This window comes from Coloeus monedula (genome assembly GCF_965178545.1).
Source record: "Coloeus monedula genome assembly, chromosome: 20".
In the NCBI taxonomy this organism is placed as follows: Eukaryota; Metazoa; Chordata; class Aves; order Passeriformes; family Corvidae; genus Coloeus; species Coloeus monedula.
The window spans coordinates 4,515,728-4,538,513 of NC_138800.1; the positions used below are offsets into that span (position 1 = coordinate 4,515,728).

Below are 22,786 nucleotides of genomic sequence, written 5' to 3' on the forward strand. Positions count from 1 at the left end.
TTATATTTACTATGAGAAAAACAGCCAATATTCCACTAGTTCTGCTCTTTTGCACCAAAGCAAATGAGTCAAGTGGTTTCAGAATCTGGCCACATCACTGAGATGGAGAGGGCATATTGCATATTCACAAGAGCTTAAGATTGTTTTATTTACACTTCCATTGCTAGGGGCTGTGGAATGGAACATAATTCTATTTGCCAGATACTCTTCCTGGTGCAATAAGTTAGAGGAATTCTCAATTAATACATGGAGCTTATGTATAAAAGACAAGAGGTTAAGTAAGACTGCACTGCCCAATGGACCATCTGGTGAACATTAGGTTTGTCAATAAATCACAAAAGCACCAGTTCATCAAGAAAATTCCGTTTCAAACCACTGACAGGAAAAAAAAATGATGGGGAAAAAACCTCGCAAAATTGGTATTTTGATATTTTATAAAAACAGGAGCATTAAATAACTTTAATCTTATTTCAATGGTTTTATTGGTTCTCTTCTGATGACCACATGGCTCCACATCCTGGATGTTTAGCCCTTTGTCTTGTACACAAGAACATAATGAAATAACTCAATGCATCATCACAGGAGAAGCTCCTCTCTCTGCTCTCAGTCTTTCTCCTCACCGTGGGTGATAACATAGCAGAGGTTCTTATAGTCGAGGTTCCCAGAGACATCTGGAGGGAAAGCAGCAAACATCTGGTTGATCTGCCAAGCAAACAGAGAAAAGTGTCACAGACTGTGGAACAGCAACATAAACAGCTTTTCGTGTTCAACCCAGCTCAGCTCCCTGATGCTGTGGTCCTTTAACCACCATGGAAAAGTCTTCCTTAGGCTCAGTAAAACTGAAACAGGAGTTGGAACACAACTGGTTAATAAAGTCCTGCTAGAATCCCACAAGTTCCCTGTTGAAAGGAGCTCTCCCTGAAACCCAGGGAGATAAGCCCTGGTTGATAAATGTACAGTCCAGTCTCTGTTCTGACTGGAACAGGCTGTCCAGTCTGTTCTGTCCACAAACCAACTCCACTCCATCTCCTCTTCTGAAAATAAAGTCCCTCTAAATTCCTCCCAGCCAGCAGAATCCATGCTCAGTCTCACACAAGCCACCAAGTCAGTACCTCACTTCAGATTTCAAACCAAATAACTCCCAGAAATGGAAACCAGAACAGGGTCCCCACCCAAATCCACTTGGACTCCAGTAAATCCATTGCCCAGCTCCCCATGGGGAAGAACAGCACGAGATAGGCCACACTTGCACTTGGATGGGAGTCCAAAGAATCTATTTGACTTTGATTTAGCCATGGAGCTCTTCAGAAGAGATGCTTTGAATTGTTTCTAATTGCTAGAGCTGGCATCAACCTCCTCTCAGTCTGGATTTCAGCTGAATTCATGCATTTAAAGAGGGACAAGGGCTTACTGCTGAACAGGAGCTAGAGCTGGATTTCTGTTTTGAAAAAAGTTCCTTACCTCTTCTTGACTGAAACGGTCTGCCTGTGTCATGAGCATTTCTTTGATGCTGTTCAAATAAAAAGAAATAACCTGATTAAAGGGTGATAATGGCACATGACAATTCAGATGGCAAGATCCCTCCTGAAGTTGCATGAAAGAAAATCTGTGTGACCGCATAAATTAGAGCTGTTAATCCTTACATGATATTGTAAGAGATTTTCTGTGGGCACCCATCAGTGTCAATGCCTCGCTCTGCCAACTTCTTTTGCTTCTGTGACATTTTATAGAGGTTTAAAATTGTTTAAGGTTATTACTGTAATTGAAATACAGCATTTTTGTATGCTTATCTTAACCTAAAATGGTAGGTTTCCTCACTTGCTGTTTAAAGTTTGGATCACTTAACAAAACCAAAAGAGAGAATATTTTCTGTAAAATCTGAGGATGAAAGGAACAAAGCATGAAATGAGAAAGAGGACTTGAAAGAGAACTCCAGCCACTACTCCAAATCATCATCCGAGAATCCTTGATTTGCATGCAGCCATTCCCAGAGGAGCTGTGGAACTGTGTGAGACCTGTTGTATTTCACGCTGCGCTGTCTTGATCTGGAGTTACAGCACTGTAACACGGAGCTTATCCCACACATAATCTGCATCCCATGCAATTACATCAAAGAGAATATTTTGGGGGCAGACTCTCAGCTGATTTACCCTCTGTTTTAAACCCATTGTGGGAAGGCAGTCGAGCCTGTAATTTTTTTTAACCTAAGTTTAGAGGTGAATAGAAAAGCCAGGAAGAATTATTTCTGTTTTTAGTCTAACCCCTTTAGCTAAAATGTCTTTATACCTCCCCCAGTTACTCATGTGCTGAGGGCAGCACATGCACCACGTGCTGGGACATCCACCAGTATAAGCTCAGTTGTATTCACATAAACATCCCTTCAATAACTCAAATAATTTCCCCTTCCTGTAGAAGAATTCCTATATTAATCTCACAGTTTTCATTCATGCTGAAGAGGCAGAGTTGTCTCCTTTTGTCGCTACCAAATGTATTTATACATTATCAGACACGATTCTGGAGCAGTAAAACAAACTGTAAAGCTGTGATAACAGGTGAGCAGTCTGTTGTACAAAAACAAAAGCTGAGGAGAATATAGAAGTCTGGTTTGGTTTGTAGATTTAAAAAAAAGGCTGCTTTTTTGAAGAATTTGTTATGGGCGAGTGAGAGCAGCAGCTCTTCTGGAAGAAGCCCTTTCTGCTTTTTAAAGGGACTATTTAAAACTAACTATTTATAATAGAAATCATGCCTGAACAGGAACACTTCCAGGGGAGCAAAATTCACCTACTGTGGGTGCAGATGTTCAGGCAAAGCAGTAAATCCTCCCTGTCTGCTGCCATGCACTGCACATGTGCAGTGAGAAAAGCCCCCCAGACAGAAGTGCACTTCGGATGGCAAAGCTACAATGGCACTCATGGCTCTAACAAATGGGATTTTTTCCAGGAAAAGGCTGCACATCCCAGTTTGCATCAAGGGCACTCACACTTCTGCAGCTCTTGTTGATATCAAGTGCACATTTGGAAGCCCAGAAAGGGAAAATTGAAAAAATAATCTTCTGGGCAATGAATAAGGATCTTACTCACAAGAACAAGTGTGAAAGTATCAGTGCAAGCTTTGGGAAATACTCTGAAGTCACTGACAGAGCTTAAGTTATTGGATATATTTTTCCTGTGTTACTTCACCACTCAGTTAGCAAAGTTTCTTCATCTCTTTGTCTCAAATTTCTGTTTCTGTTCCGTTCCTCTGGCACATTTGGTATGTGACTGCATTTTTGAAGTCGAATTCTCAAATGATCAGTGGGCGCAAGAGTAGAGAGACCATTCCCCTCAGCATAAATTGATTATTGGATATATATGCCCCAGACAAACAGCATTAGCAAAGGTAAATAGGAAGTGTGATCCAGGAAGCAGCTTGGTGAATAGAAGGAAGCAATTTTGTCAGAAGTCACAAATAAACTTCATCACAAACAGGCCTGAATTGAAAAGAGATCTGGGCACTGTGTGTCTTCTGTTCACATGCTTAAAGTATTTAGGGGAAAAGAAAAGATCAAATATCTAATTATAATCTTCTGATGCACAGCCCAGTAGGCTCTGGCACACTTAGAAGGAAGAAGGACTGACTACAGGATCTATGCACATTTTCCATTATTTATTTTATAGAGAAACAAACACAATTTCCAAAGCCAGAAATTATGCACATTTTTCTTTGTGTATCGTGTTTTCTCTAGAAAGCTTATTTTCTTCTCAAAAAATACCCAAAAAACCAAACCAAACCCCAAGTCTTCTGGGCAAATTGCCTTGACTTAGGAGTCTAAATGTTATCTCTTGAACTGGCTCACATCAACTCCTTCTACAGTTACAAATACCTTGTTGCATTCTGGTATTTTAAAAACCTTTTTTAAAATGATCTGTGAAATCTCTGGGACGTATTTGGTGTTCCACTGAGTTTGCCCTTCCTACAGTGCTGCCTTGGAGGAAAACAGGTGAGTGGGAAGGAGCAGAGCTCTATGTCTATGAGAAGACACATCTCTAGCTCAGCCAAACACCTCCAAAGTCCGACATGCCTGGGACCTCTTCCATCCCCCCGGGTCCATTTTCATCTGACCCAAATCTGAAAAGTTTCATTGGCATCAGGCACAGTTGGTGTTGGCCTGACTCACTTTGCCCCATGAGTGGCATTTGGGACTGAATCATCCAGCCTTTCCAAACACTGCCCCAGTTTACACCAGCTGAGAATGGGACCGAGAGCATTTTCTCTTTTTGACATCATGCTGTAGGAAGGGTTTTATGTGTGGTATAATGATGCAGACAAACAAAGTCTGTCATTGAATTTGGAAGTCAGTTATAAACTCCTGGAGCTTCTGGAAAGGTTAGAAGGCTCCATCCCAGCTACCATCGCATGGACTAAGTGAGTCATTTCCAGACTAGAGGTGAAAACATGCAGAGGGAAGAGACATAAAAATCCCCAGAAGGATGTTAACTCCATGAACATAAAAAGAAGTTCTGATTAAAAGGTCAGCATGGCTGGTTTTGGAGAGAAACATTCCAGGATTTTTTAATATGGAGAAATATTATTTATTAGCATTAACTGTCGCATTGAAATGGCTGCATGAGCCAACAGAAAAATAATTTCAAAACTTCAAATGTCTACATTTTGGAAGCATATGAATAGAAGTTAAACCTCAAAGACATCCACGGAATTGATTTAATGGTTTGTTCTGTAATGATCAACATTACCCTCGGGTCTAATAAGTAAACATTATGCTCTGTTGTGGTGATGAACTAAAACAATTGTCTAATGTTAGCAGTGCAGTGGGGGTGGGGACAAGGTTGACCTTTTCCATCAAGGAAAAATAAAATATTTCTCTCTCATCTTCATTTTGGAGTGTGATACTGCATTCCTAATTTGCCCCAAACTCCAAATGGCTTCCAACATCCAAAGAATGCAGAACTGGACACAGGGTGGCAAGCTGCAGATTTTGTATGCAGGATATTGTTACAGAGAGTGGTGGGAAATACAATATTTCATGGGGTTTGGAGTATCAGAAGTTCGTATTTCATGGCTGTGATTTCACTACTGTGTGATCTGCCCTATTTGGCAACAGGCTACATTTATTCTGTTGTTTGAGTCACTTCTGATATGATCCCCTGACTCTTCTTCCCAAGCTGTTTGGGTGACGTTAACCCCAAAACAATCAGGACAACTCTGTGCCTTCTGATTGATTGCTACATCCATTTGTGTTTTAGTTAATTTGGAAGTTCTTACTCAAAGGACTGTCTCTTTTATTTTGCATATTTGCAGAAATTCTCACACCCACTGGGGTACTGCTATAGAAAAGCACTTTGGTAAAGGAAAGAAATAATGTACATGAATTTTTTTTTCAACTAACTTTCATTGAGAATTGCAGATAATGTCATGGAAACCTCCATGGGGTTCTGGTCAGAGGTTATCACAACATAAGCAGAAATAATTGATGCAAATACAGTTTTGTAACTCATGGTTCCCTAATAGATTTCCTATAAATATCATGCTTTATAAAATCTACCTGAAATGGCTGCCGCAGTAAAGCATAGGCCCCAAATTCACCATGAAATTTCAGCATATGAACAAATCTAAACATATGCATAAATCTACGTACATAAAACACTTCTCTGGAGTCATAGGTCAGACCTCCTCATCCACTGCCCTGATTTGATATCATTTATCTCACTCACCTGAAGTCCTGCTTGCACCATTCTGGCAGTGCAAGGGGGGTTTACATTCGTGCAATTACCTCTTGAAGTCCTTTTACATTGCTTTGTTGGTGCAACAGGATATGAATACAAATTAGGTTCTGCCTCCTTATTTAAAAATAGCCATATTGACAATAATTGCTGGATTATTAATAGTATTGTTTGGTTTGGCTCTCACCGTATCTAGTGGAATTTTACAGCAAATTATTTCTAGAAGCAGAAGGCTCAAATAATAAACACATAAAAAGGAAAACGTCCTGCATTAAATCCATGTCTCAGATTTAATTAAATTGATCACTTTTTTAAAAAGGGAAGTAGCTTTCCAATTTTAGTCAAGCACTGAGAGTTAGGCAGCAGACATTCATTTTAATTTTACATATGGAGTTAATTTACAAAGAGTCATGTGTCGATTTATATCCAGACCTTCAAAAAAAGGCTATCTAATGGCCTACATGTGATTATATTTCCGTTGGCTCTTACAATGTCTGAAGACAATAACATCTCTTTTTGGTATACAAATACATTCATACAACAGTCCACACTTTTAACTCTGGCTTACAAAGCTAAATGTTTCTCTGCCTCTTAAAATACTGTGAAAAATACAGCTTTTAAGCACTTCTTTAAAACTGTGCAATTATTATTATTGTTGTTATTCTTCTAAAGGATTTGAAATGAACTTACTAGTCTGCCTTTATGCGGCCTTTTCCTTCTGGGTCGAAAATCTTAAAAGCGTTCAGAATGGTTTCTTCTGGGTCTGTGCCTAAAATTAATGAAATATAATTTAGAAGGCTGGATATATTTCTCTGGCTGCAGAATACTTGCTAAGTAATTGCATTCGCTTGAAAACAGTGCAAAATGGAGAAGTCTACAGTTGTGGGTTTGGAGACAAAGGTTCCCTAAGTCGGCAGCATTTGTCATGTCAGATAAACAATAGAGGTGAATAGTTCAATGCTCAGAAGCTTAAAAATAATAACTCATATCTATTCTATGTCTGCAGGAGAGAAAACTTCCAGGAACTGGTCTCCAATATCAGTACCCAGAGGATTAGTGGCTTTCAGAAATGAAAATATAACAAACTGTTTCCCTCACTGGCTTCCTTTAATCTTGCACTGTACGTTCCTTGTAAAAACACTTTTTGATGTTACTTGTTCTTGGCGATATAGAGAAGAGGTTATTTCCCTCACTAAAGGAAATGGAGTTCATCATAAAATCCCAATGCCAATGGAATGCAATGGAAACAGGATGATCAATGTGAGGTGGTGATCTGCACTTATATCCCATTGTGCCCTTCCCCTTAAGTGTCTCTTCATTAAGTGTTACTTACAGAAACAGGGTGGTTTAAAGCACTAAGCTGTGGCCACAGGATTTTGCTTCTGCTCTTAGCTGGGCCACAGATTTTTGGTATGACGTTAATATCCCTGTCCCTCTCTTCCCAGCAGTAAAATGATTGCAATGGTCTTCCTTTTCTTCCTTCCATTATCTCCTCCATCTCTTTAGACTGGAAAAAATTTGTGTCGTTTTCACAGTGCCTTAATCTTGGCTGGAGCTTGTGACTGTTCTGCAATACTGCAGATTCTGAGTACACTCATTTTCAACCCACACTAAAGGATACACTGTGTACTCTGTTTCTGACTATTCCCCAATATTTCAAAATACTACCGTAGTATCCATAATACAAATCTTTGTAACCGTAGGAAACCAAATTTACAAGCAGATGAACTGATTCCATGGACAAAGTGAAGCTATTTGGTATGCTGAAAGAGTGATTAAAAAAGGATATAACCCAAGGGATTGCAGATTCAAAGTTTGTTTCAAAGTTTGGCAGAGGTAGAACCAGAACAGAACCCAGCCAAGGTTCCCTGCTCTACAGACACTCCTGATGCCTTCACAGTTTGCTTTGTTGAAAAGATTTCACAAGGATTAGCAGGATCCTAGTGGATATAATAGTGAACAAACCTCGGGCTATATGGCCTCCTTCTTGCCACACAATGGCCATGTATATTTTTTTGCCAAGCTGTAGGCGATGTATTCAAAGTGCAATGAATCTGTGATCAATGCAAAGAGCATTGGTGTTTAATGAGTGTTTTGATTGTCCCATGAAGAGAAACATCCCCCAGCTCCGAGGAGAGGGCTGCATTTTAAGTAGTCACCGCTGTGGGAGGGATTTTTTTCCTTACTGTGTTTTATATTTTCTACTCTGTCATATCCTTGGACTTTGGCTTTGAAGAGAAGCAATGCAGCAGGCATTCTTTATTGATTAGCTGGTAAATAAAGTGGTTTCTTTGATGTGCGGCATCTCTGTTTTCTGTACAAATTGTATTATTCTGACTCCCTGTAGAAGCAGCTCCATGTGGTTGGCATTAACATAAACCGAGTTTTGTTAGCCGTTCATCTGGCATCATAATCTCAACACACAAAGCTAAAGCTCATCCTGAAAATCCCAGCTTCCCCTTTATGACAGAAATCAATTATAGCAAAACAAATTCTACTTAGAAAGCACCTTTCACCAAATTCTCTGAGTGGTACTTAGCTAATAAAGAGTGTTGCAAAATTGCCATATCCACTTCCTCTAGCCCTTTCTCCCTTTCTAATTGCACTACAAAGGCTCTTCATCCCAATTAGTTTTGATTGGGAATGTGCAGTCTTTTGGCTCTGCTTCCTTTGCATGACAAACCCAACCAGAAGGGCATGACAAGCACAGCTGTGATTTTTCCTTCACCAAATGGAAATTAAAAAAACCCTCCTCCTTTGCTAGTAGCCAACAGGAAACCTGCAGACAAGAGGGTTCTGCTTTGCCATTCACCTTCCTGTGCTGGCTCTGCTTTTAGGCCACAGGATTGGCAGGGCCAGAGGCTTTGCCAGCTCCAGCAGCCGTTCAGGGCAAGGGGGAAGAGGGGAGAGGAGGAGGAGCTCGATTGCATGCTCACAAATGGAACGGGCAGCAGGGCACCCCACACAATCACATATTCCAGGAGGAAGATTATGGACCAGGGCACTGCCCACTCTGCCAGAAGACAACTGGAATGTCCTGGTGGAGGTAGCACAGACAGATCGATGTAAAATCCCCTCCTCAGTCAGCCTTCTCCATCACCTCTCATGCTTCCCAGACTTCCTGCCCTCTTTAGCAAGAGTGTCTTTCTTCCAGGACCAGCTACATGAATTCTTTCTTTCAGACCTCTCTATTTCCTATTCCAAGCATAGAATACCCTCCACTGGAACTGTGTTCAGCAATATAAAGCCAGAGTCCATCAACAAAACAATAAATGTTTTTAAGAAGATAGGATCAGATTTTTTCCATTTTTCTATTTATTAGTTATTTTAACAAACTTTTGGAACGTGCTTGGCTAAGGCCAGCCCTGCTTTGAAGGCTTTCACCTTTCTCTTATGCCTGTAGGAAGATGACTGGAGTTCTGTCCTGGCCTCACACCCCCTCTCTTGAAGTTTCCAGCCATTAACTGGAGAAGAGAGATGACTAAATTGCCAGCTCACACACCAAATTTACTACCCACATTTCCTGAACTTCCCCCAGTGTTCCCTATATATTCTGTGGCAGTGGGTAAAATCCCTCTCCCTTATCATTGTGAATCTACTGAAATGTAATTATTTTAGTTTATCCGCTCCATTAAGGGTTATTCAGTGAAATCTTCCCCTAATGCCAAAATCGCTATTGACCTCAAGTGACACCAAGGCTGGGCCATTGGGTTACAGTGAATACAGAAAATGAGGGAAGCCCATGTTTGCTTAATGTGCCAAAGGAGTGCTAAAAGGGTGGGCTTTTTAGAAATATTTAAAACCAGCTAACACTGGGAGTGCTATGACTAGAGCATGAGCATGAGTTCAGCCCAGGAGCCTTCTGATGGTGAATAACTCTCCTGCACCATGCTCCAGGCTGCTGAGGTTTCATCACTTTCTGGACCTCAACTCACCACTTTCATGTTAGCTTGTGTAAGCTAAATCACCCCTTTGAATTGTCCTCTGCACCGTCCCTTAGCCTTTCATTCTTCCCCTCTGTCTGCGAAACTGGAGATCCCTCCTTGCCTCTAAGCATTGTTCTGTGGAGACATTATTATAATTTGCAAGGTGCTGAGATATTTCAGTGCTGAGGATCTTTGACAGATACCTCTCCAATCCCCCAGAGGTGCTTACCTTTCAGCTTTTCCCCAAACATAGTAAGGAAGACAGTGAAGTTAATGGGACCTGGCGCCTCCTTCACCATGTCTTCAAGCTCTTCATTCTTGACATTCAGACGACCTGCAGCAGAGATCATTTTTCATAATAAATCACAAATTGTGTTTCAAAAAACGATTCCCATTCATCTCCTTCCACTGGGGAGCTCAGGGCTCTGTGCAACTTTGCTAATAACATGGTAGAACACAACTCCTGAATACCCCAGTGAAAAAGAAATTGGCAGAGCTGGCTCTGAGATCAAAGGGTGACTGAAGGAGCAAGAAGGATAAATAAGACATGGCCAGCAGTGGACGAGAGAAGGGGCACTTCCAAATAAACTGCTTTTTGGTTTGGGGCTTTTTTTCTTACCTCAGGTGAAATATGGGCCCCACTGATATTAATACAGCAGAGATCAAAGTGACTGAAGTGAATGAAGGTCTCAGTCTTTGCCCTCCTGTATATTGAGACACCTCTCTGAGTAGAGGGCAGATGGATGAGCTGAGTAGTGGTATCCCTTCCCCATCCTTGTGCAGCCCTATTGATGAGAATTTAGACCCTGGCAACCTTCCTCAAATTGAGTGGTAATTTGCTGTGAATGTACTTTATAGATATTGAAAGGCTTCACTGAACAGGAAAGATAGCAGAACTTGGCCTTAAGAAATAAATATTTCAGGGTAACAGTAGCTACAGGCCAAAGTTTGCAAACCTCATTGTCACAATAAAGAGTTCAGGAGCTTCTGCTCCTTGCACTGACTCTGCTGGCGTCTGATTCCACCCCGGGGAGCACTAAAGATTCTTATCAAGCTCTTTTTAATAAGCTCCAGATGGCAAAAGCCCAAATGCCTACATCACTGTTCAAGCCTCAGATGCTGCAACAAGAATACAAGTCCAGGTTTGGGATCATGAGTGCTCAAATTTTTTCTTTCCTTGGGAAGATTTGCTCTAATCTGCTTGATATTATCAAGATTGTGATAGCCATGGAATGGACAATACCTAATCGCATGACATGCACATTTCACCCCACATAAACTCACAGCAGCACAGAACCTCACATGAAGCCCTCCTACATTTGTGTGGGCAGAGGGGCAGCTAGTCCATGACAGCAGTGCTAATTGGGGGATATTCCATGGCTCCCAGATGAAAAAGGTGCAGCCTGGGAAGCCAGGATTCAGAGGCAAATCAGCAATGCCTGGCATGGACCCCTGCTTGGGTGGGCTTCTTCTGAAATAGTTGCAGGGGAGGGATCAGACCTTCATTCCACTCCCTGCTCAGGAGACTTTCCAGCTGGAGCTCAGTAGTGAGATCCCAGCTACCACAGGGAGGAGGGTCAAACTGAACAAGTTTCCTTTTGCCTCCTGTGGATCTCATTTCTTTCCCCACTGTCATTCTAATACCAACCTTCCTTCTGTGCTTGAAACTGAGATAGCATATCTTGTAAGTATTGAATTATCAGTTTACCTAGTGCAGCAAATGTGTCTCTCAAGTCTGCTTTGTCAATAAAGCCATCCCTGTTCTGATCCATGATGGTAAAAGCCTGTGGGAAGGAAAAGGAACATGTATTGCCATTTCCATTGCACAGGACAGTGCTCCAATCACACACATCAGTCCATGAGGGGATGATATTCGTGCTGGAAAAACGAATATTTAACTTCCTTTGATTCCTCCACATCATTGCACTTTCCTCACTTTCAACACGTTACTGTACCTTGGCAAGGGACTTAATTAAACCCACCCGAACTTCTTCTTAGTAAATTAATGCTCAGTGCAGCGTGCATTGGGCTGAAGCCAGTGCTGGCAGCTCCAGCCATTCATCCCTTAACCCATAAAAGTTTGAATTAGGGAGGCTTTAGTCAGGGCAGATTTAGCCAGAGGTTGCTCTGTGTTTGTACCATCCCCATACTCCATTCTTTGAATTAGGCTGAAATGTTTCTGTAAAACATTTCATTTCTGTGGATATCTCTCTGCTATCAACTGAAGTTGATTCCTCCTGGGCCTTAGAATGATCCCTCATACAGAGATAGCTGAACTTTCAAAAGTACAGAGAAATGTAGGTTCCATAAGATTATTTATTCAAAGATTTTTTTCCCCTTTCCAATACACTGCATCTTTGAGACTGTACTGTGTGCTCTGACTGACACTGCTCTGCTGACCTTAAATACTCGTCAGTCAAAATTTAACTTTTGATAGAAAAAAACAGCTGTTATTTTATTTTCAGCCAACACAGACTTCATGTGCTCCAACCATTGTTTACCAAGCCAGCTAACTGCTCATCTACCTGTTTACCCATTTGTGTGTCCATTTCATGGCTGCCATCACACTTAAAATGTTTCATTGATTTGGAAAGATTTTAATGACCTGAAATTCCCCTGGTCATGCTATGGGGACTATTAGCTGATCCTGGCCTGACTCTGAAGCTGGTTATCTGTCTGACAGGCACATCAGTATGGGAATGCATCTTCACAATGGCCAGAAATTGTTCTTTCTTCAGACAGTGCTCTCCTGAGAATACAGTAACTTGCAGAGTTTCAAAGTCTGCTGCCCTACAGGGTGCACTTCTTCCCATGAACAAGTTATCTCCACATATCTTCAGGTATTTTCACCTCCAGTTTCTTGCAAAGCCCCACTGCTCACAGCCCAGTTTGCCCATGAGGCTCCTTTCAGAATCATGTTCATAATCCTACATTTACCTTCCAAACCATCCCCTTACAAAAAATTAAGCCCAACTCTTTGGAGATGTTTTCTCCTTGCTTTAAATGCTGATTCCTCACAATTCAGAAGCAAAAGAGAAAGAAAATATGAAGTGCAAAGCTGAACCCAGGCAGCTGACAGAAGACAGGAAGAGCATCAGGCATTGTAATGGGTGAACTTCAGACAACGTAACAGAATTGCCGAACCATTTGTTGGGGAGCTAGTTGAACTCTCTAGATGAAATTGTTTTCAGAATTGAAACCAGCTTTTCAGAAATACTCATCCCAAATATGCAGTTTTTAGACACAACACGGTTTTGGGTTTCACTCAGCCGCTCCACTGCCTCATGCTTTTGCCATTATTCTGCCACCATCCTCCTAGAAATGCTCCCAGTATTATCTGATTTAGAGAAGATCAAATAATGGCATTCTGTCCAGTTTTTCCTTGTGTTGGTGCATCTTCAAACATTAATCCTTGGAGAAAATACAATGGAAGTTCCGAGCATATGAAGAAGAGGTGGGAGAAGAGAGTCAGACATATTCCCATTGACTGTGGAGAAATGATTAGTGGTTCCAATTCATTTAGCTGGGTCGTATTCCCAGTCCTTGCCTTGGGGTTTAGTCTTGTCCATCACTGAACTTCCCTGCTGGGAATCCTCAAGGAAAGCAAACTTGAAAGCCACGTGAAAGCACAAAATGAAACAGTAGACATTTATCACACTGGAAATTGCTTTGGAGAGACGAGTTAGAAAAAATGGGGGGAAAATCAGTAATTTAAAATGACAAACCAGTGCAGAATGTGATGGTCTCATGGTCATTCTAGAATGTTCACACAGAAAAAGAACATAAACTCATCAGACAGATTATCTGTCTTTAATATGCTGCAGATTTTGCCACCCCATCAGTTTTAGCTCCTCACAGGTAACTGGTCAAAGAACCTACAATGCATGGAACACCAAATCCCTTGGGAGTGAAAGATGCTTAGTTCATCTCCACATGTTTTCTTTTCTTATTGGCATTTGTGGAGCAAGTTGGCTAAGGGCTTCTTGGCATTTTCATTCCCAGTTTGTGGGCAGCATTAGAAGGGCACAGACAAATATTTTCTGTTGCTGTTGTGGAACAGAGCACGAATGAAAGCCCTGGTTCAATCTGGCATCTCTATTCAGGACAATGCTTGAGCACATAAGACCATTCTTATTTAAAATACCACTTAACTTTAAACGTGTGCTCAAGTGTTTTCCTGAGTAAGGGCTGGAATGGATGAGATTATACTTTTCCTTTATTTTGGGGTGGGGGGCTTGGGTGCTTTTCAAGTAAGTCTAGAGCTTGAATCAGGGGAGTGAGTGAGGGAAGTAAGGAAAGAAAGAATGAAAGAAAGAACAAACAAACACACAAGGAAAATGATCTACCAGCCAAAACCACAGGGATGATTCAGAAAACAACTGTGTGTTCTATTAAAGCAGATGGAGAATTGAATAAGGATTACAAACAAAACCTATGTTATTCATTAGCAGTAACAGGAGACTATAGAGAACAGCAGAGTAGCTCCCAACCTCTTTGAACTCCTGGATCTGGGTTTGTTCAAACATAGAGAAAACATTGGAACCACCTTCTACCTTCTTCTTTGCCTTTTTGGGAGCCTGTAATACAAATAAGAAGATCAAATACATATTCCTTTGTCTGTTAAGCACCCATGAAAACAAATTACATCTTCAACAGAAGGTAAAAAATACACAGTCAAGTAACACAAGAGGATTGTTCTTTGTTATTACAAGGTTTTAAATTCAATCTTATAGACAGATAGATTTAGATGTATATATAGGATTGAATATACATATATATTTTTTTAATATGGGATAAAAATTCTGCCTTATTAACAGATTGAGGCTTTTTGCCACTCCCTGCTGTGTCCTGGAACCTGACAGCTCAGACAAACAAGGACACTTTGTCACTGTGGTGCCTTTAAAAAGGTGAGGGACCCAAAGTGTGGCTCAGCATCCTGCCTGCTGCACTGCTTGTTCCCCCCAGGAGCTGCCTGTTCCTTGGGCAGGGTCACCTCCACCTCAGTGGATCACAGACCATTTCACACAGGGACCACCCCCCTTCCACACTGGCTCTGCAGAGTTCAAGAGTGATATCACTTGGTGTGGAGTGGTGCCACTTGGAGATATGAGCTGGAATTCCCAGCCTGCTGTTCTCAAGAACTGCCAGAATTCAGGTAAGTGCCTACAAGGATTTCTTCTTCCCAGTTCCCATGCTGGGACTGGCAGCCAAACTCCAGACAAGGCCCTGCATGAAGACTCAGCTCAGGAACTATAAAGGGAAGTTATATCATTTCCTACTCACACAGAAGTGTTTAGAAATCTGCTTGGTCTGGACCAGCACTGACAGAACTGATTAATCCTTCCCAAGCAGGAACACTTTCTACTCCTGGAATCTCTATTCCTGCACCAACCTATGGCACTACAGTACAGTACCTTACCAGACCATGTTATTTTAATATTCAAGATAGTCATCTTAAATAGAAGGGCAGGACTGCTTTTATCACCTTTCTCAAGTTTGGAGGCTGAGACAGAGAAAGATTGGGGAAAGAGCTACAATGATATCTAAGAATCTAATGCTCACTAAAAATCAGTCAGAACTAAACTTCATTAAATATCTTTGAATAAGGGCCCAACCAGCTTGCCTAAGACAATACAGTTCTTGTTCTGCAGTAAAGAATAAAATCTGTGATTCCAAAGGATTACAGAAGTGTTTTAACCACAGTGTTATCCTTACTTGGGGCAGGATAATGAGCTGCATTGCCTTTTGAGTTCCCTTCCAGACAGATTACTTTTTTCTTTATCATTTTTACTTTTAAACTTCATTATCATAGTCCCACCTGGTTCTCATGTCACAGAAAATTAGTCTTACTTAGTTTGGGCTATTCTGCATGAAACAGAAGGCAACTTCTACTGTCTCCTTTCATCAAAATAAAAAAGCCTGTGAAAGTTCAAATTCAATACTGATTTCAAATATCCTGAGGAGCAGAGCAGCTCAAGGAAATATTCCCACTTGACTCTGTTTGAAGCATACATTGTCTGATCAATTTAATTTGCCAGGCAGATTTCTGCACTCAGACACCCTGGTTTAGATCCCAGGATATGGAAGGGGGGGAATTAGGGCAGTGTTAGATGCTCTCCTACATACTCACACTCCAGACCTGTCAAGCTCCTATCAGCTAATTCAAAGAACTAAACTTTGGAAATAGGAATGGAAATTGAGTGAAAAATATTCTTGTAGTGGGGATAAAAACAAGGATAGAATGCCACCACAGGCATGGAAAAAAGAACTTAATAAGTGGAATGTTTAATGAATGTAGAAATATTGATTTTGGAATAAACAGATTCCCTCCTCCTCCTACACATGAAATAAGTGTTATTTTGAGCAGTAATGGGCAATCTTCCACATAACGTGAGGTGCCTGGTGGAGGCTTTCAACACATCCAGATCAAATGGAAATATTCAGAACAATCCTACGTATTTACATGTATTTGTTCCCTGAGGTAAAGGGAAAGCAGATGTTACCCAGGGAGAGCACTGCCAGCTGGGGGGGGACTGACCACAGGGTTTGAGGCCTCAGCAGGACTGCTCCTGCTGGGCTCCTGGAGCTGCTCCTTCTGGAGACAAAACAGGCTTTGCCCTCCTCATGGTCTGTTCTGCTGTGGCCAAACACAGCATCCATGTTCAGCCTGATAAATATTCCCTGTGCTAGCAAACCATCTGCATTTTTTAAGCTATCACCACAACCATGGACAGTGGGGTCCAGCTCCTTCAGATGCCAGACACTGGCAATTCCTCCATTATTCCTCAGTTTGTTGGGTTCTCTGGGCTGTTAGGTTTCAAGCAAGGGCTGTAGCTGTAAGGAAGGATCAGACAAATGCAAAAGCTGCTGCTCAGTATCTATTAGAAACAAACCAGCAAGTCAAAAACCCACCCAAAAAAGCTTCTTTACATTAGTGAATGCAGAGAAGATTGAAAATTGATTATACAGGGAACAATTACTGTAATATCACAGAATCATAGAATGGGTTGGGTTGGAAGGGACCTTAGAGATCATCTACTTCCAGCCTAGAAGAAATACTAGAAAAATTCATCCTAACATATTTGTTCACTGTTATGCTCTGAGGTTTGTGGTCTCCAGGGATGACAGAAGAGATCAGTGCCCATGTTGCTCAATCAATCTTTAGTTTTTGTGCCAAAGGTGTGGGTGTGGATCCTATTTATGACCTGCTCACTTGTGGAGGAGGCTGAGACCACCAATACATTTCACAGGGCCCCATGAACAGCTGCCAGGTGGGGTTGGCCTTCCATCACCAGGTTCAGGCTATGTCTTCTAGCATCCAACATACAGAGCATCTTGGATTACCAGTTCCCAGTACTGGGAATGCAGCTTACCTGCCCTAAAAGGCCAGGAAATTCATAATCACAGAAAGAACTGCACCCCCATTTTGCACAAGTTGTGGGCAGGCAGGTGCTGTGAGGAGGAAGGCTGAGAGAGAAGTAGGTGGAGCTGGAACAGAACAGAGTACATTGCCTTTCTGGTGGGTAACTTGAATTAAAAGGCAGCTCTAAGAGAACAGAAATAGGTCTGTGTTACAGAAAAGAATAATTCTGAGAATAGAATCATTCTGTGCTGCTGTCTGACAATTCCAAACACTCCAGAATTTTTTAACAAACACAATCAGGATTCTGACTCCAGAGTATCTCTCTGAAAGAATGGCATATTAAAAGGAACATCACAGAACTGAGCTAACATATGGCTTCTAACCTATCAAGGATTTAGTAGGTGACCCACAGAGGAGAAAGTGGGTGACTGACACATCACTTCTGCCTGCCTTGATTTCCCCACACAAAGTGTGCCAGGCTGCACTTTGCAAAGATAGAGCAGCTCTCATTGCAACATGTGCTGTGAGGCTGACATACAAAACGTGCCAGAAGAGAAACTGAAGAGCTGAGGGTCCCCTGGGCTCGGATTCCAAGGCCTCAATAACACAGCAGTGGGAAGAATGTTGCAACAACTGAACAAGCCTATTAATACTCCTGCCTGAGTGTATTAATCATCCCATTGTGAAGAAAACAACACTTCGCTTTAGAGGAGAAACCACAGGCTTGTCGCATATCACTCATTTGTCTTACCGGTGTTAGCACTCTTCAATTAGCCTGGATTTTAAAGGGTCTTCTTTCTGTTGTTTTGGTTGGTTGGTTTTGGTTTGTTTTAGAAGCTTTAAATGAAGAAATGGAGCCATACCAAAATCTGGTCCCAAGAAAACTCTGTTGTACCAGGCATTTGCTTTGAGCTGAGTTTCCCTCACAGAGGATCGTTATACTTCTCCTCCCTGGCAGTGTCAGGGAACCCAAAAGAACAAGGGTGTGCAGGGACACAGGCAGGCAGAGACGGAGTGTGCATGGCCTTTGCCTCTCTGGATGTGAGAATAGGGATCCATTTTTCATATGCTGCAAAGATGTGGGGGGCAGAGGGGGGATGTTCGAGTGAATCAGAGGGAAGAAATCTGATTTCAGGGTGACCTAGAAGAAACGGGGGCGGGGAATCAGTTTCTGTCTCTACATACAAAGGAGGAAGGAAATGAAAATACCTTGTTCTTACTTCAGAACATGAGGCATTGTTTGCCCTGATAAATTCATAAAAGGCTGGTGCTAGAGCAGATCCATGACAGTGGATTATTGCAGAGCTTTATCATCTCCACCTCTCAGTGTGTTTTGCAGAAAACCCAGAAAAATATGGAAAACCAGGCAAGCTGCTGCAGGGGGAGCAAGGTCCCTCAGTGCCTGCTCAGGGGCACACTTGTACCCTTCAGTAAGTAGGAAGTAGCCAACCTCCACTTGGCATTTCCTGCAGCACAGGGATATCTCCACAGGCAGTCAGGAGAGATGAGCAGCACTCTGCCACAAGCCACAGCTTTGGTTTGGTTTGGTTTGGTTTGGTTTGGTTTGGTTTGGTTTGGGGAAGTCACTTCCTTGTTTGGTCCACCATGCTCTAAGTCCCTTAGAAAATACTCTTAATAATTAAAGATGACAAGTGTGGTGTTCCTGACAGCAGAGTCAAGAACACAAGCAGAAGCACTTCCCTACTCAGCTGCTTATTGTGTCTTCTTCTAATTTTCCTACCAGAGACAACCTCAGTGGACAAACAGGGAGAGAGCCGTGCAGAGAGAATCAACAGCAGACACAGTTAAGACCCTGATTCTGTTGTCTTGTACCTGTAAGTGTTTATTCAGTCCAGGACAAAGTAGACATAAGATACCACCAGTTTTTTACTGTTTCACATTTTGTACTTCCTTCCTCTGCAACTACATCTACAACTACAGAAAAGACAGAATCATCCATCATTTTGCTCAGACTCTGTCCCCTGCTGTGATCCACTGTATGATGGTAACTCTCAGTTACTATTACTTTTTCATCCGTCACACTCTCTCCTTGTTTTTCATCCACTCTGGGATCTCGGTGCTGACATTTCCTGTCTTCAGATTTTTGTTATCATCAAATACAGCTTCTGAAGGAGAAGTTACATCTCAGGCCTGGACGAGGGATTGCTGCAGGATATTTGTTGATTTTTGTCTCGCAAGTTTGCTCTGCTGAGATTATTTACACTGCATCTGCACCAAACCTGCCAGCTATGGACCAGCCACCTTTTTTTAGTGTGGTTTAGGTCCTTTCCATGGCAGGTGAGCAGCACAAGGCCAACCCAAGTGCTGCCTTTGAGGGAACCGTCTAGAGGAGTAAGCAACACAAACTGCTCTAAGGGCACAATTTGCATTTCAAACAGGCAGCAGCCTCAGATCATTCAAATAAACCCCATGTTATCAGAACTGAGAAACAGAAGATCTTTATATTACCTGCTCCGCAGTCACAAACAGATCCCTCCTTTCTCATCCTCACTCCATTTTGTGTGTAGTCCCAGCCTGCACACACCCACACAGACACACCTTTGATCCCTGCTAGATACAAAAATCTGTTGGACTGCGGCCTCCCTGCTTCACACTTCTGGATGCTAAAGCATTCTCCTCTGCCCCGCAGAAACCCCCTTCCCAATCACAGCCTCCTTTTTCTCCTGCAGACATGCAGAGGGAAGGCATTATCTCCCCAAACCTATCCCAGAGCAGCAGATAACCTCTCCAGCTTCTCCAACCGCAGACTCCTCCACCTCGATGACCCAAAATTCAACAGCAGCTTCTCCCGCCTGACAAATTTTCTTCTCCTTCATGTCAACAGGTGAGCAGTCCCTGTCTGCACACACAGGGCTGTCACACACAGGGACACACAGGGACACACACAGGGACACAGATGGACACACATGGACACACACAGGGACACAGACACGTCAGCAGTCCCACAGGCAGCCCCATTTCAGCTGGTGGGGTCAGTCAGCATGGCTGCGCTGTGGTCAGTGCCTGTCTCAGCCCAGGTGGCACATTCCAGCTTGCAGAGCACATCGGATCAGAATGCAGGCTATTTTTGGGCACGCAGTTCCCCTCAGCATACAGAATGTGCTACGAGGTGTCACTCGAGCTGAACAAACACGGGAGTGTTCGGGGAATAAGAAAAAGGCTTCCCTCTCCTTGCCCGTGCCTCTGCCCTTCCTTCTCCCCATCAGCACAGAGCACGCGGGGAGACATCGCAGACCCAACTTGTCTGAAATTCCCTGGAATGAACGGAGAGCTGTAGACAGTTCTCAGAACTCCATTCCACAGCACTTGTGTGGTCTGCTCTTGTTAGAAAAATTATCTCCCTGAACCCTGCCTCTCTCACTCTCATCAGCCCTGGATGTCAGAGCCTAGTAGCACTGGCTGACTTGTAATTATTTTTTACTATGCTGCTTTGTCTGCACTAATCCTTTGAAAGTAGCTTTACTGCACATCTGAAATATTATGATGCTATAAAACCTCTGTAATATTTATAAATCCCTTAAGACATCATAAAGAGAGAAAAAAACCTCCCCACAGAGTTCATCTAGCATAATTACATATACATTTCCCTCTGATTAATAAAAAATGATCACTTCCTTATGTAAAGATATTCTTCAGCTTTCTTTCATTAAGGCTATTTTTTTCTTTCCATTTTAAATCTGTTTCATGTGTCCCTGTACAGTAAGGTACCTCAGAAGAAATTTTCCCAAAACAAAAGGCACAATGAAAAGAACCACCACAGAGGATCGTCAGTTGAGCTGGGAGCGAGGAGACAGACGAGTCTCTCACTATATTTTCACGTCTCCTAACTTAAGCATTTCATCACAGAATGTCCTGGAATATCTTCAAACATCAATGAGTGTTGGTGTGTCATTGAACTAAACAGGCAGGAAAAAAAAATTGATAAATGAAATTTTGGAGAAATAAAAAGAGGAGAAAAAGAAAAGCTAAGACCCAGCACTTGCTCCCCACCCCACAAAAGGGCTGGCTTAGACTTTAGTGAGGCTGATTAAAGGGAAACCTGTAAATCCACAACTGAAGAGGCATAATCAGCACAAGGCACTGCTCCCTTCTGAAACACTGCTGAGGAACACGATTAGTGTGAAACCACTGACACTGGGCTTGCACCGGCTGAAACTGGAACCTGTTTTGTGCATGGCACAAAAAAGAAAAGGCATTGAATGTGGTTTTGCCCTGCTCAGAACAGCACGTGGATCACATTCATCACCTGCTTAAATGGGATCAAGTTTGAACTAAGCTTTGAGAAAACTTTTCGTATACAACTCCCTCTCGGGTGTTCTCCACAATCAAATATTCCATAGCCTCAGGGAGCCACTGGGCAGCACTGCTCTCAGAACGCCTGAAAAGGACCTGAAAAAAGGAGCAAAATGAACACAGAGAAAATCACCTACTAATTTTTTTTTTCTGATATTGTTGTAGTCATTCCTCTGAATTTGCAGGAGAAAAAGATCTGCCCAATCTGCCCACGGTTCCTTAGGCAGGAGCTCTTTGCTCCGTGGAATCACATCAAGTGAGGTGGCTGTTGGAGTCCCAGAGCTAAAAGCCAAAGGTGAGCAGGGCAAAGACAAGACACAGAAATTTCTGCAGTGCTTCCTACTTCTCCCCACAGGCACAAGAGCAACACATTCACAGTTCCAGAACGATCCCTTTCCCTCAGTCCCTACCACAGCACAGCAGACCTTAATTCTATCTCACACCAGCCATGCCAAGCTTTGCTGCCCTGGTGTGTGGGTCTGGGACAGAGCTGCACAAGCCCTTCCTTTCAGCACATTCATCTACGTTTTCTGCCTTCCTCCTTTGTTAAACACATGCAGAGGAATCCTTGGGAGTTCCCAGCTCACTCTGTGGGGTGTATCTGCATTCTGGATGTGATACTAAGATGAGATTTCATGGGATGCAGTGTGATCATTCCTGCTCTGTTTGAATCATTAGAAAGAAAACAGAGATAAACAGACATGGGGAAGGATAAAACCTACCATGGTGCTGCTGCTCCTTCCACCCCTTCTCTGCCAACCAGTCAGCCAGCAAACACAATGCCAATTGTGTCTTTATATAGCGTCACCAAGGAATAAAAATATGCCTGCTCCAAGTTTAGACAATAGATGTAAGGTTGGAAAAGTGCAGTAATTGGATCCCAATACCATTCCAAGCATCTGTTCCATGCGCAGCTTTTGCTTTCACAGAAATAATGCAGCAGATAAGTAGAGGAGGCAGTTGGGATACAACTGTACAGCACTCACAGCAAGCTCGAGCTGAAGGGGTTTTCCCATGTACTGCTAAATAATGAACACAGGGCATGCACTGGAAGATTTTAAGTGGACATGGCATCCTGAAAAAGCAGGAAGGGAAACACACTCCTTGAGAAAACGCTGGGGAAACTAGCAACAGATCCTGGCCACTTCAGTAGCTCCAGAGCCTGGTGCAGGCATTCAGAGCTCCAGCAAAATGTCTGAGGCTCTGCAGAGGTGCATCTATACCTGGGGGGTGGAAAAGCACCGCTCTGCAGATGGCAATCAAGTGACTCAGGTCAGGTCTCTTTTCCCTGAATCTATAAATGAGCCTGAAGTCCGGGGCCATATCCCAAGATACAGCAAACTGGTGGAGAGTGATGGACTTCAAAGCATGAAAAAAGAGCTGTGTGGTAATGAATGTGGCAGTGGGAGCAGAAGGAACCAGGAGGCAGCCACAAGGGCTGTGTCTCCCAGGGAATGCTCACG

At 42.6% G+C, this 22,786-nt stretch overlaps 1 protein-coding gene across 1 annotated transcript; it reads right to left on the reverse strand.

The window, feature by feature from the left end:
- Positions 1-569: 569 nt before the first annotated feature.
- On the reverse strand, positions 570-22,080 carry MYL10 (myosin light chain 10). The gene is made up of 7 exons (XM_082294526.1): positions 22,046-22,080; positions 14,137-14,223; positions 11,355-11,430; positions 9,876-9,980; positions 6,411-6,489; positions 1,462-1,510; positions 570-702 (listed from the first exon to the last, which is right to left on the reverse strand). Exons 1-7 carry the CDS (start codon positions 22,046-22,048, stop codon positions 604-606), a joined length of 498 nt encoding a protein of 165 aa, XP_082150652.1. The 5' UTR covers positions 22,049-22,080; the 3' UTR covers positions 570-603.
- Between the last annotated feature and the right edge of the window lie 706 nt (positions 22,081-22,786).

Excerpts from the sequence above, each read along its gene's own strand:
- MYL10 (XM_082294526.1), bottom strand. Across the intron at positions 1,511-6,410 it reads GGCCGCATAAAGGCAGACTA|CATCAAAGAAATGCTCATGA; the intron begins GTAAGTTCATTT and ends TTATTTGAACAG. Across the intron at positions 703-1,461 it reads ACCGTTTCAGTCAAGAAGAG|ATCAACCAGATGTTTGCTGC; the intron begins GTAAGGAACTTT and ends TTTGCTTGGCAG.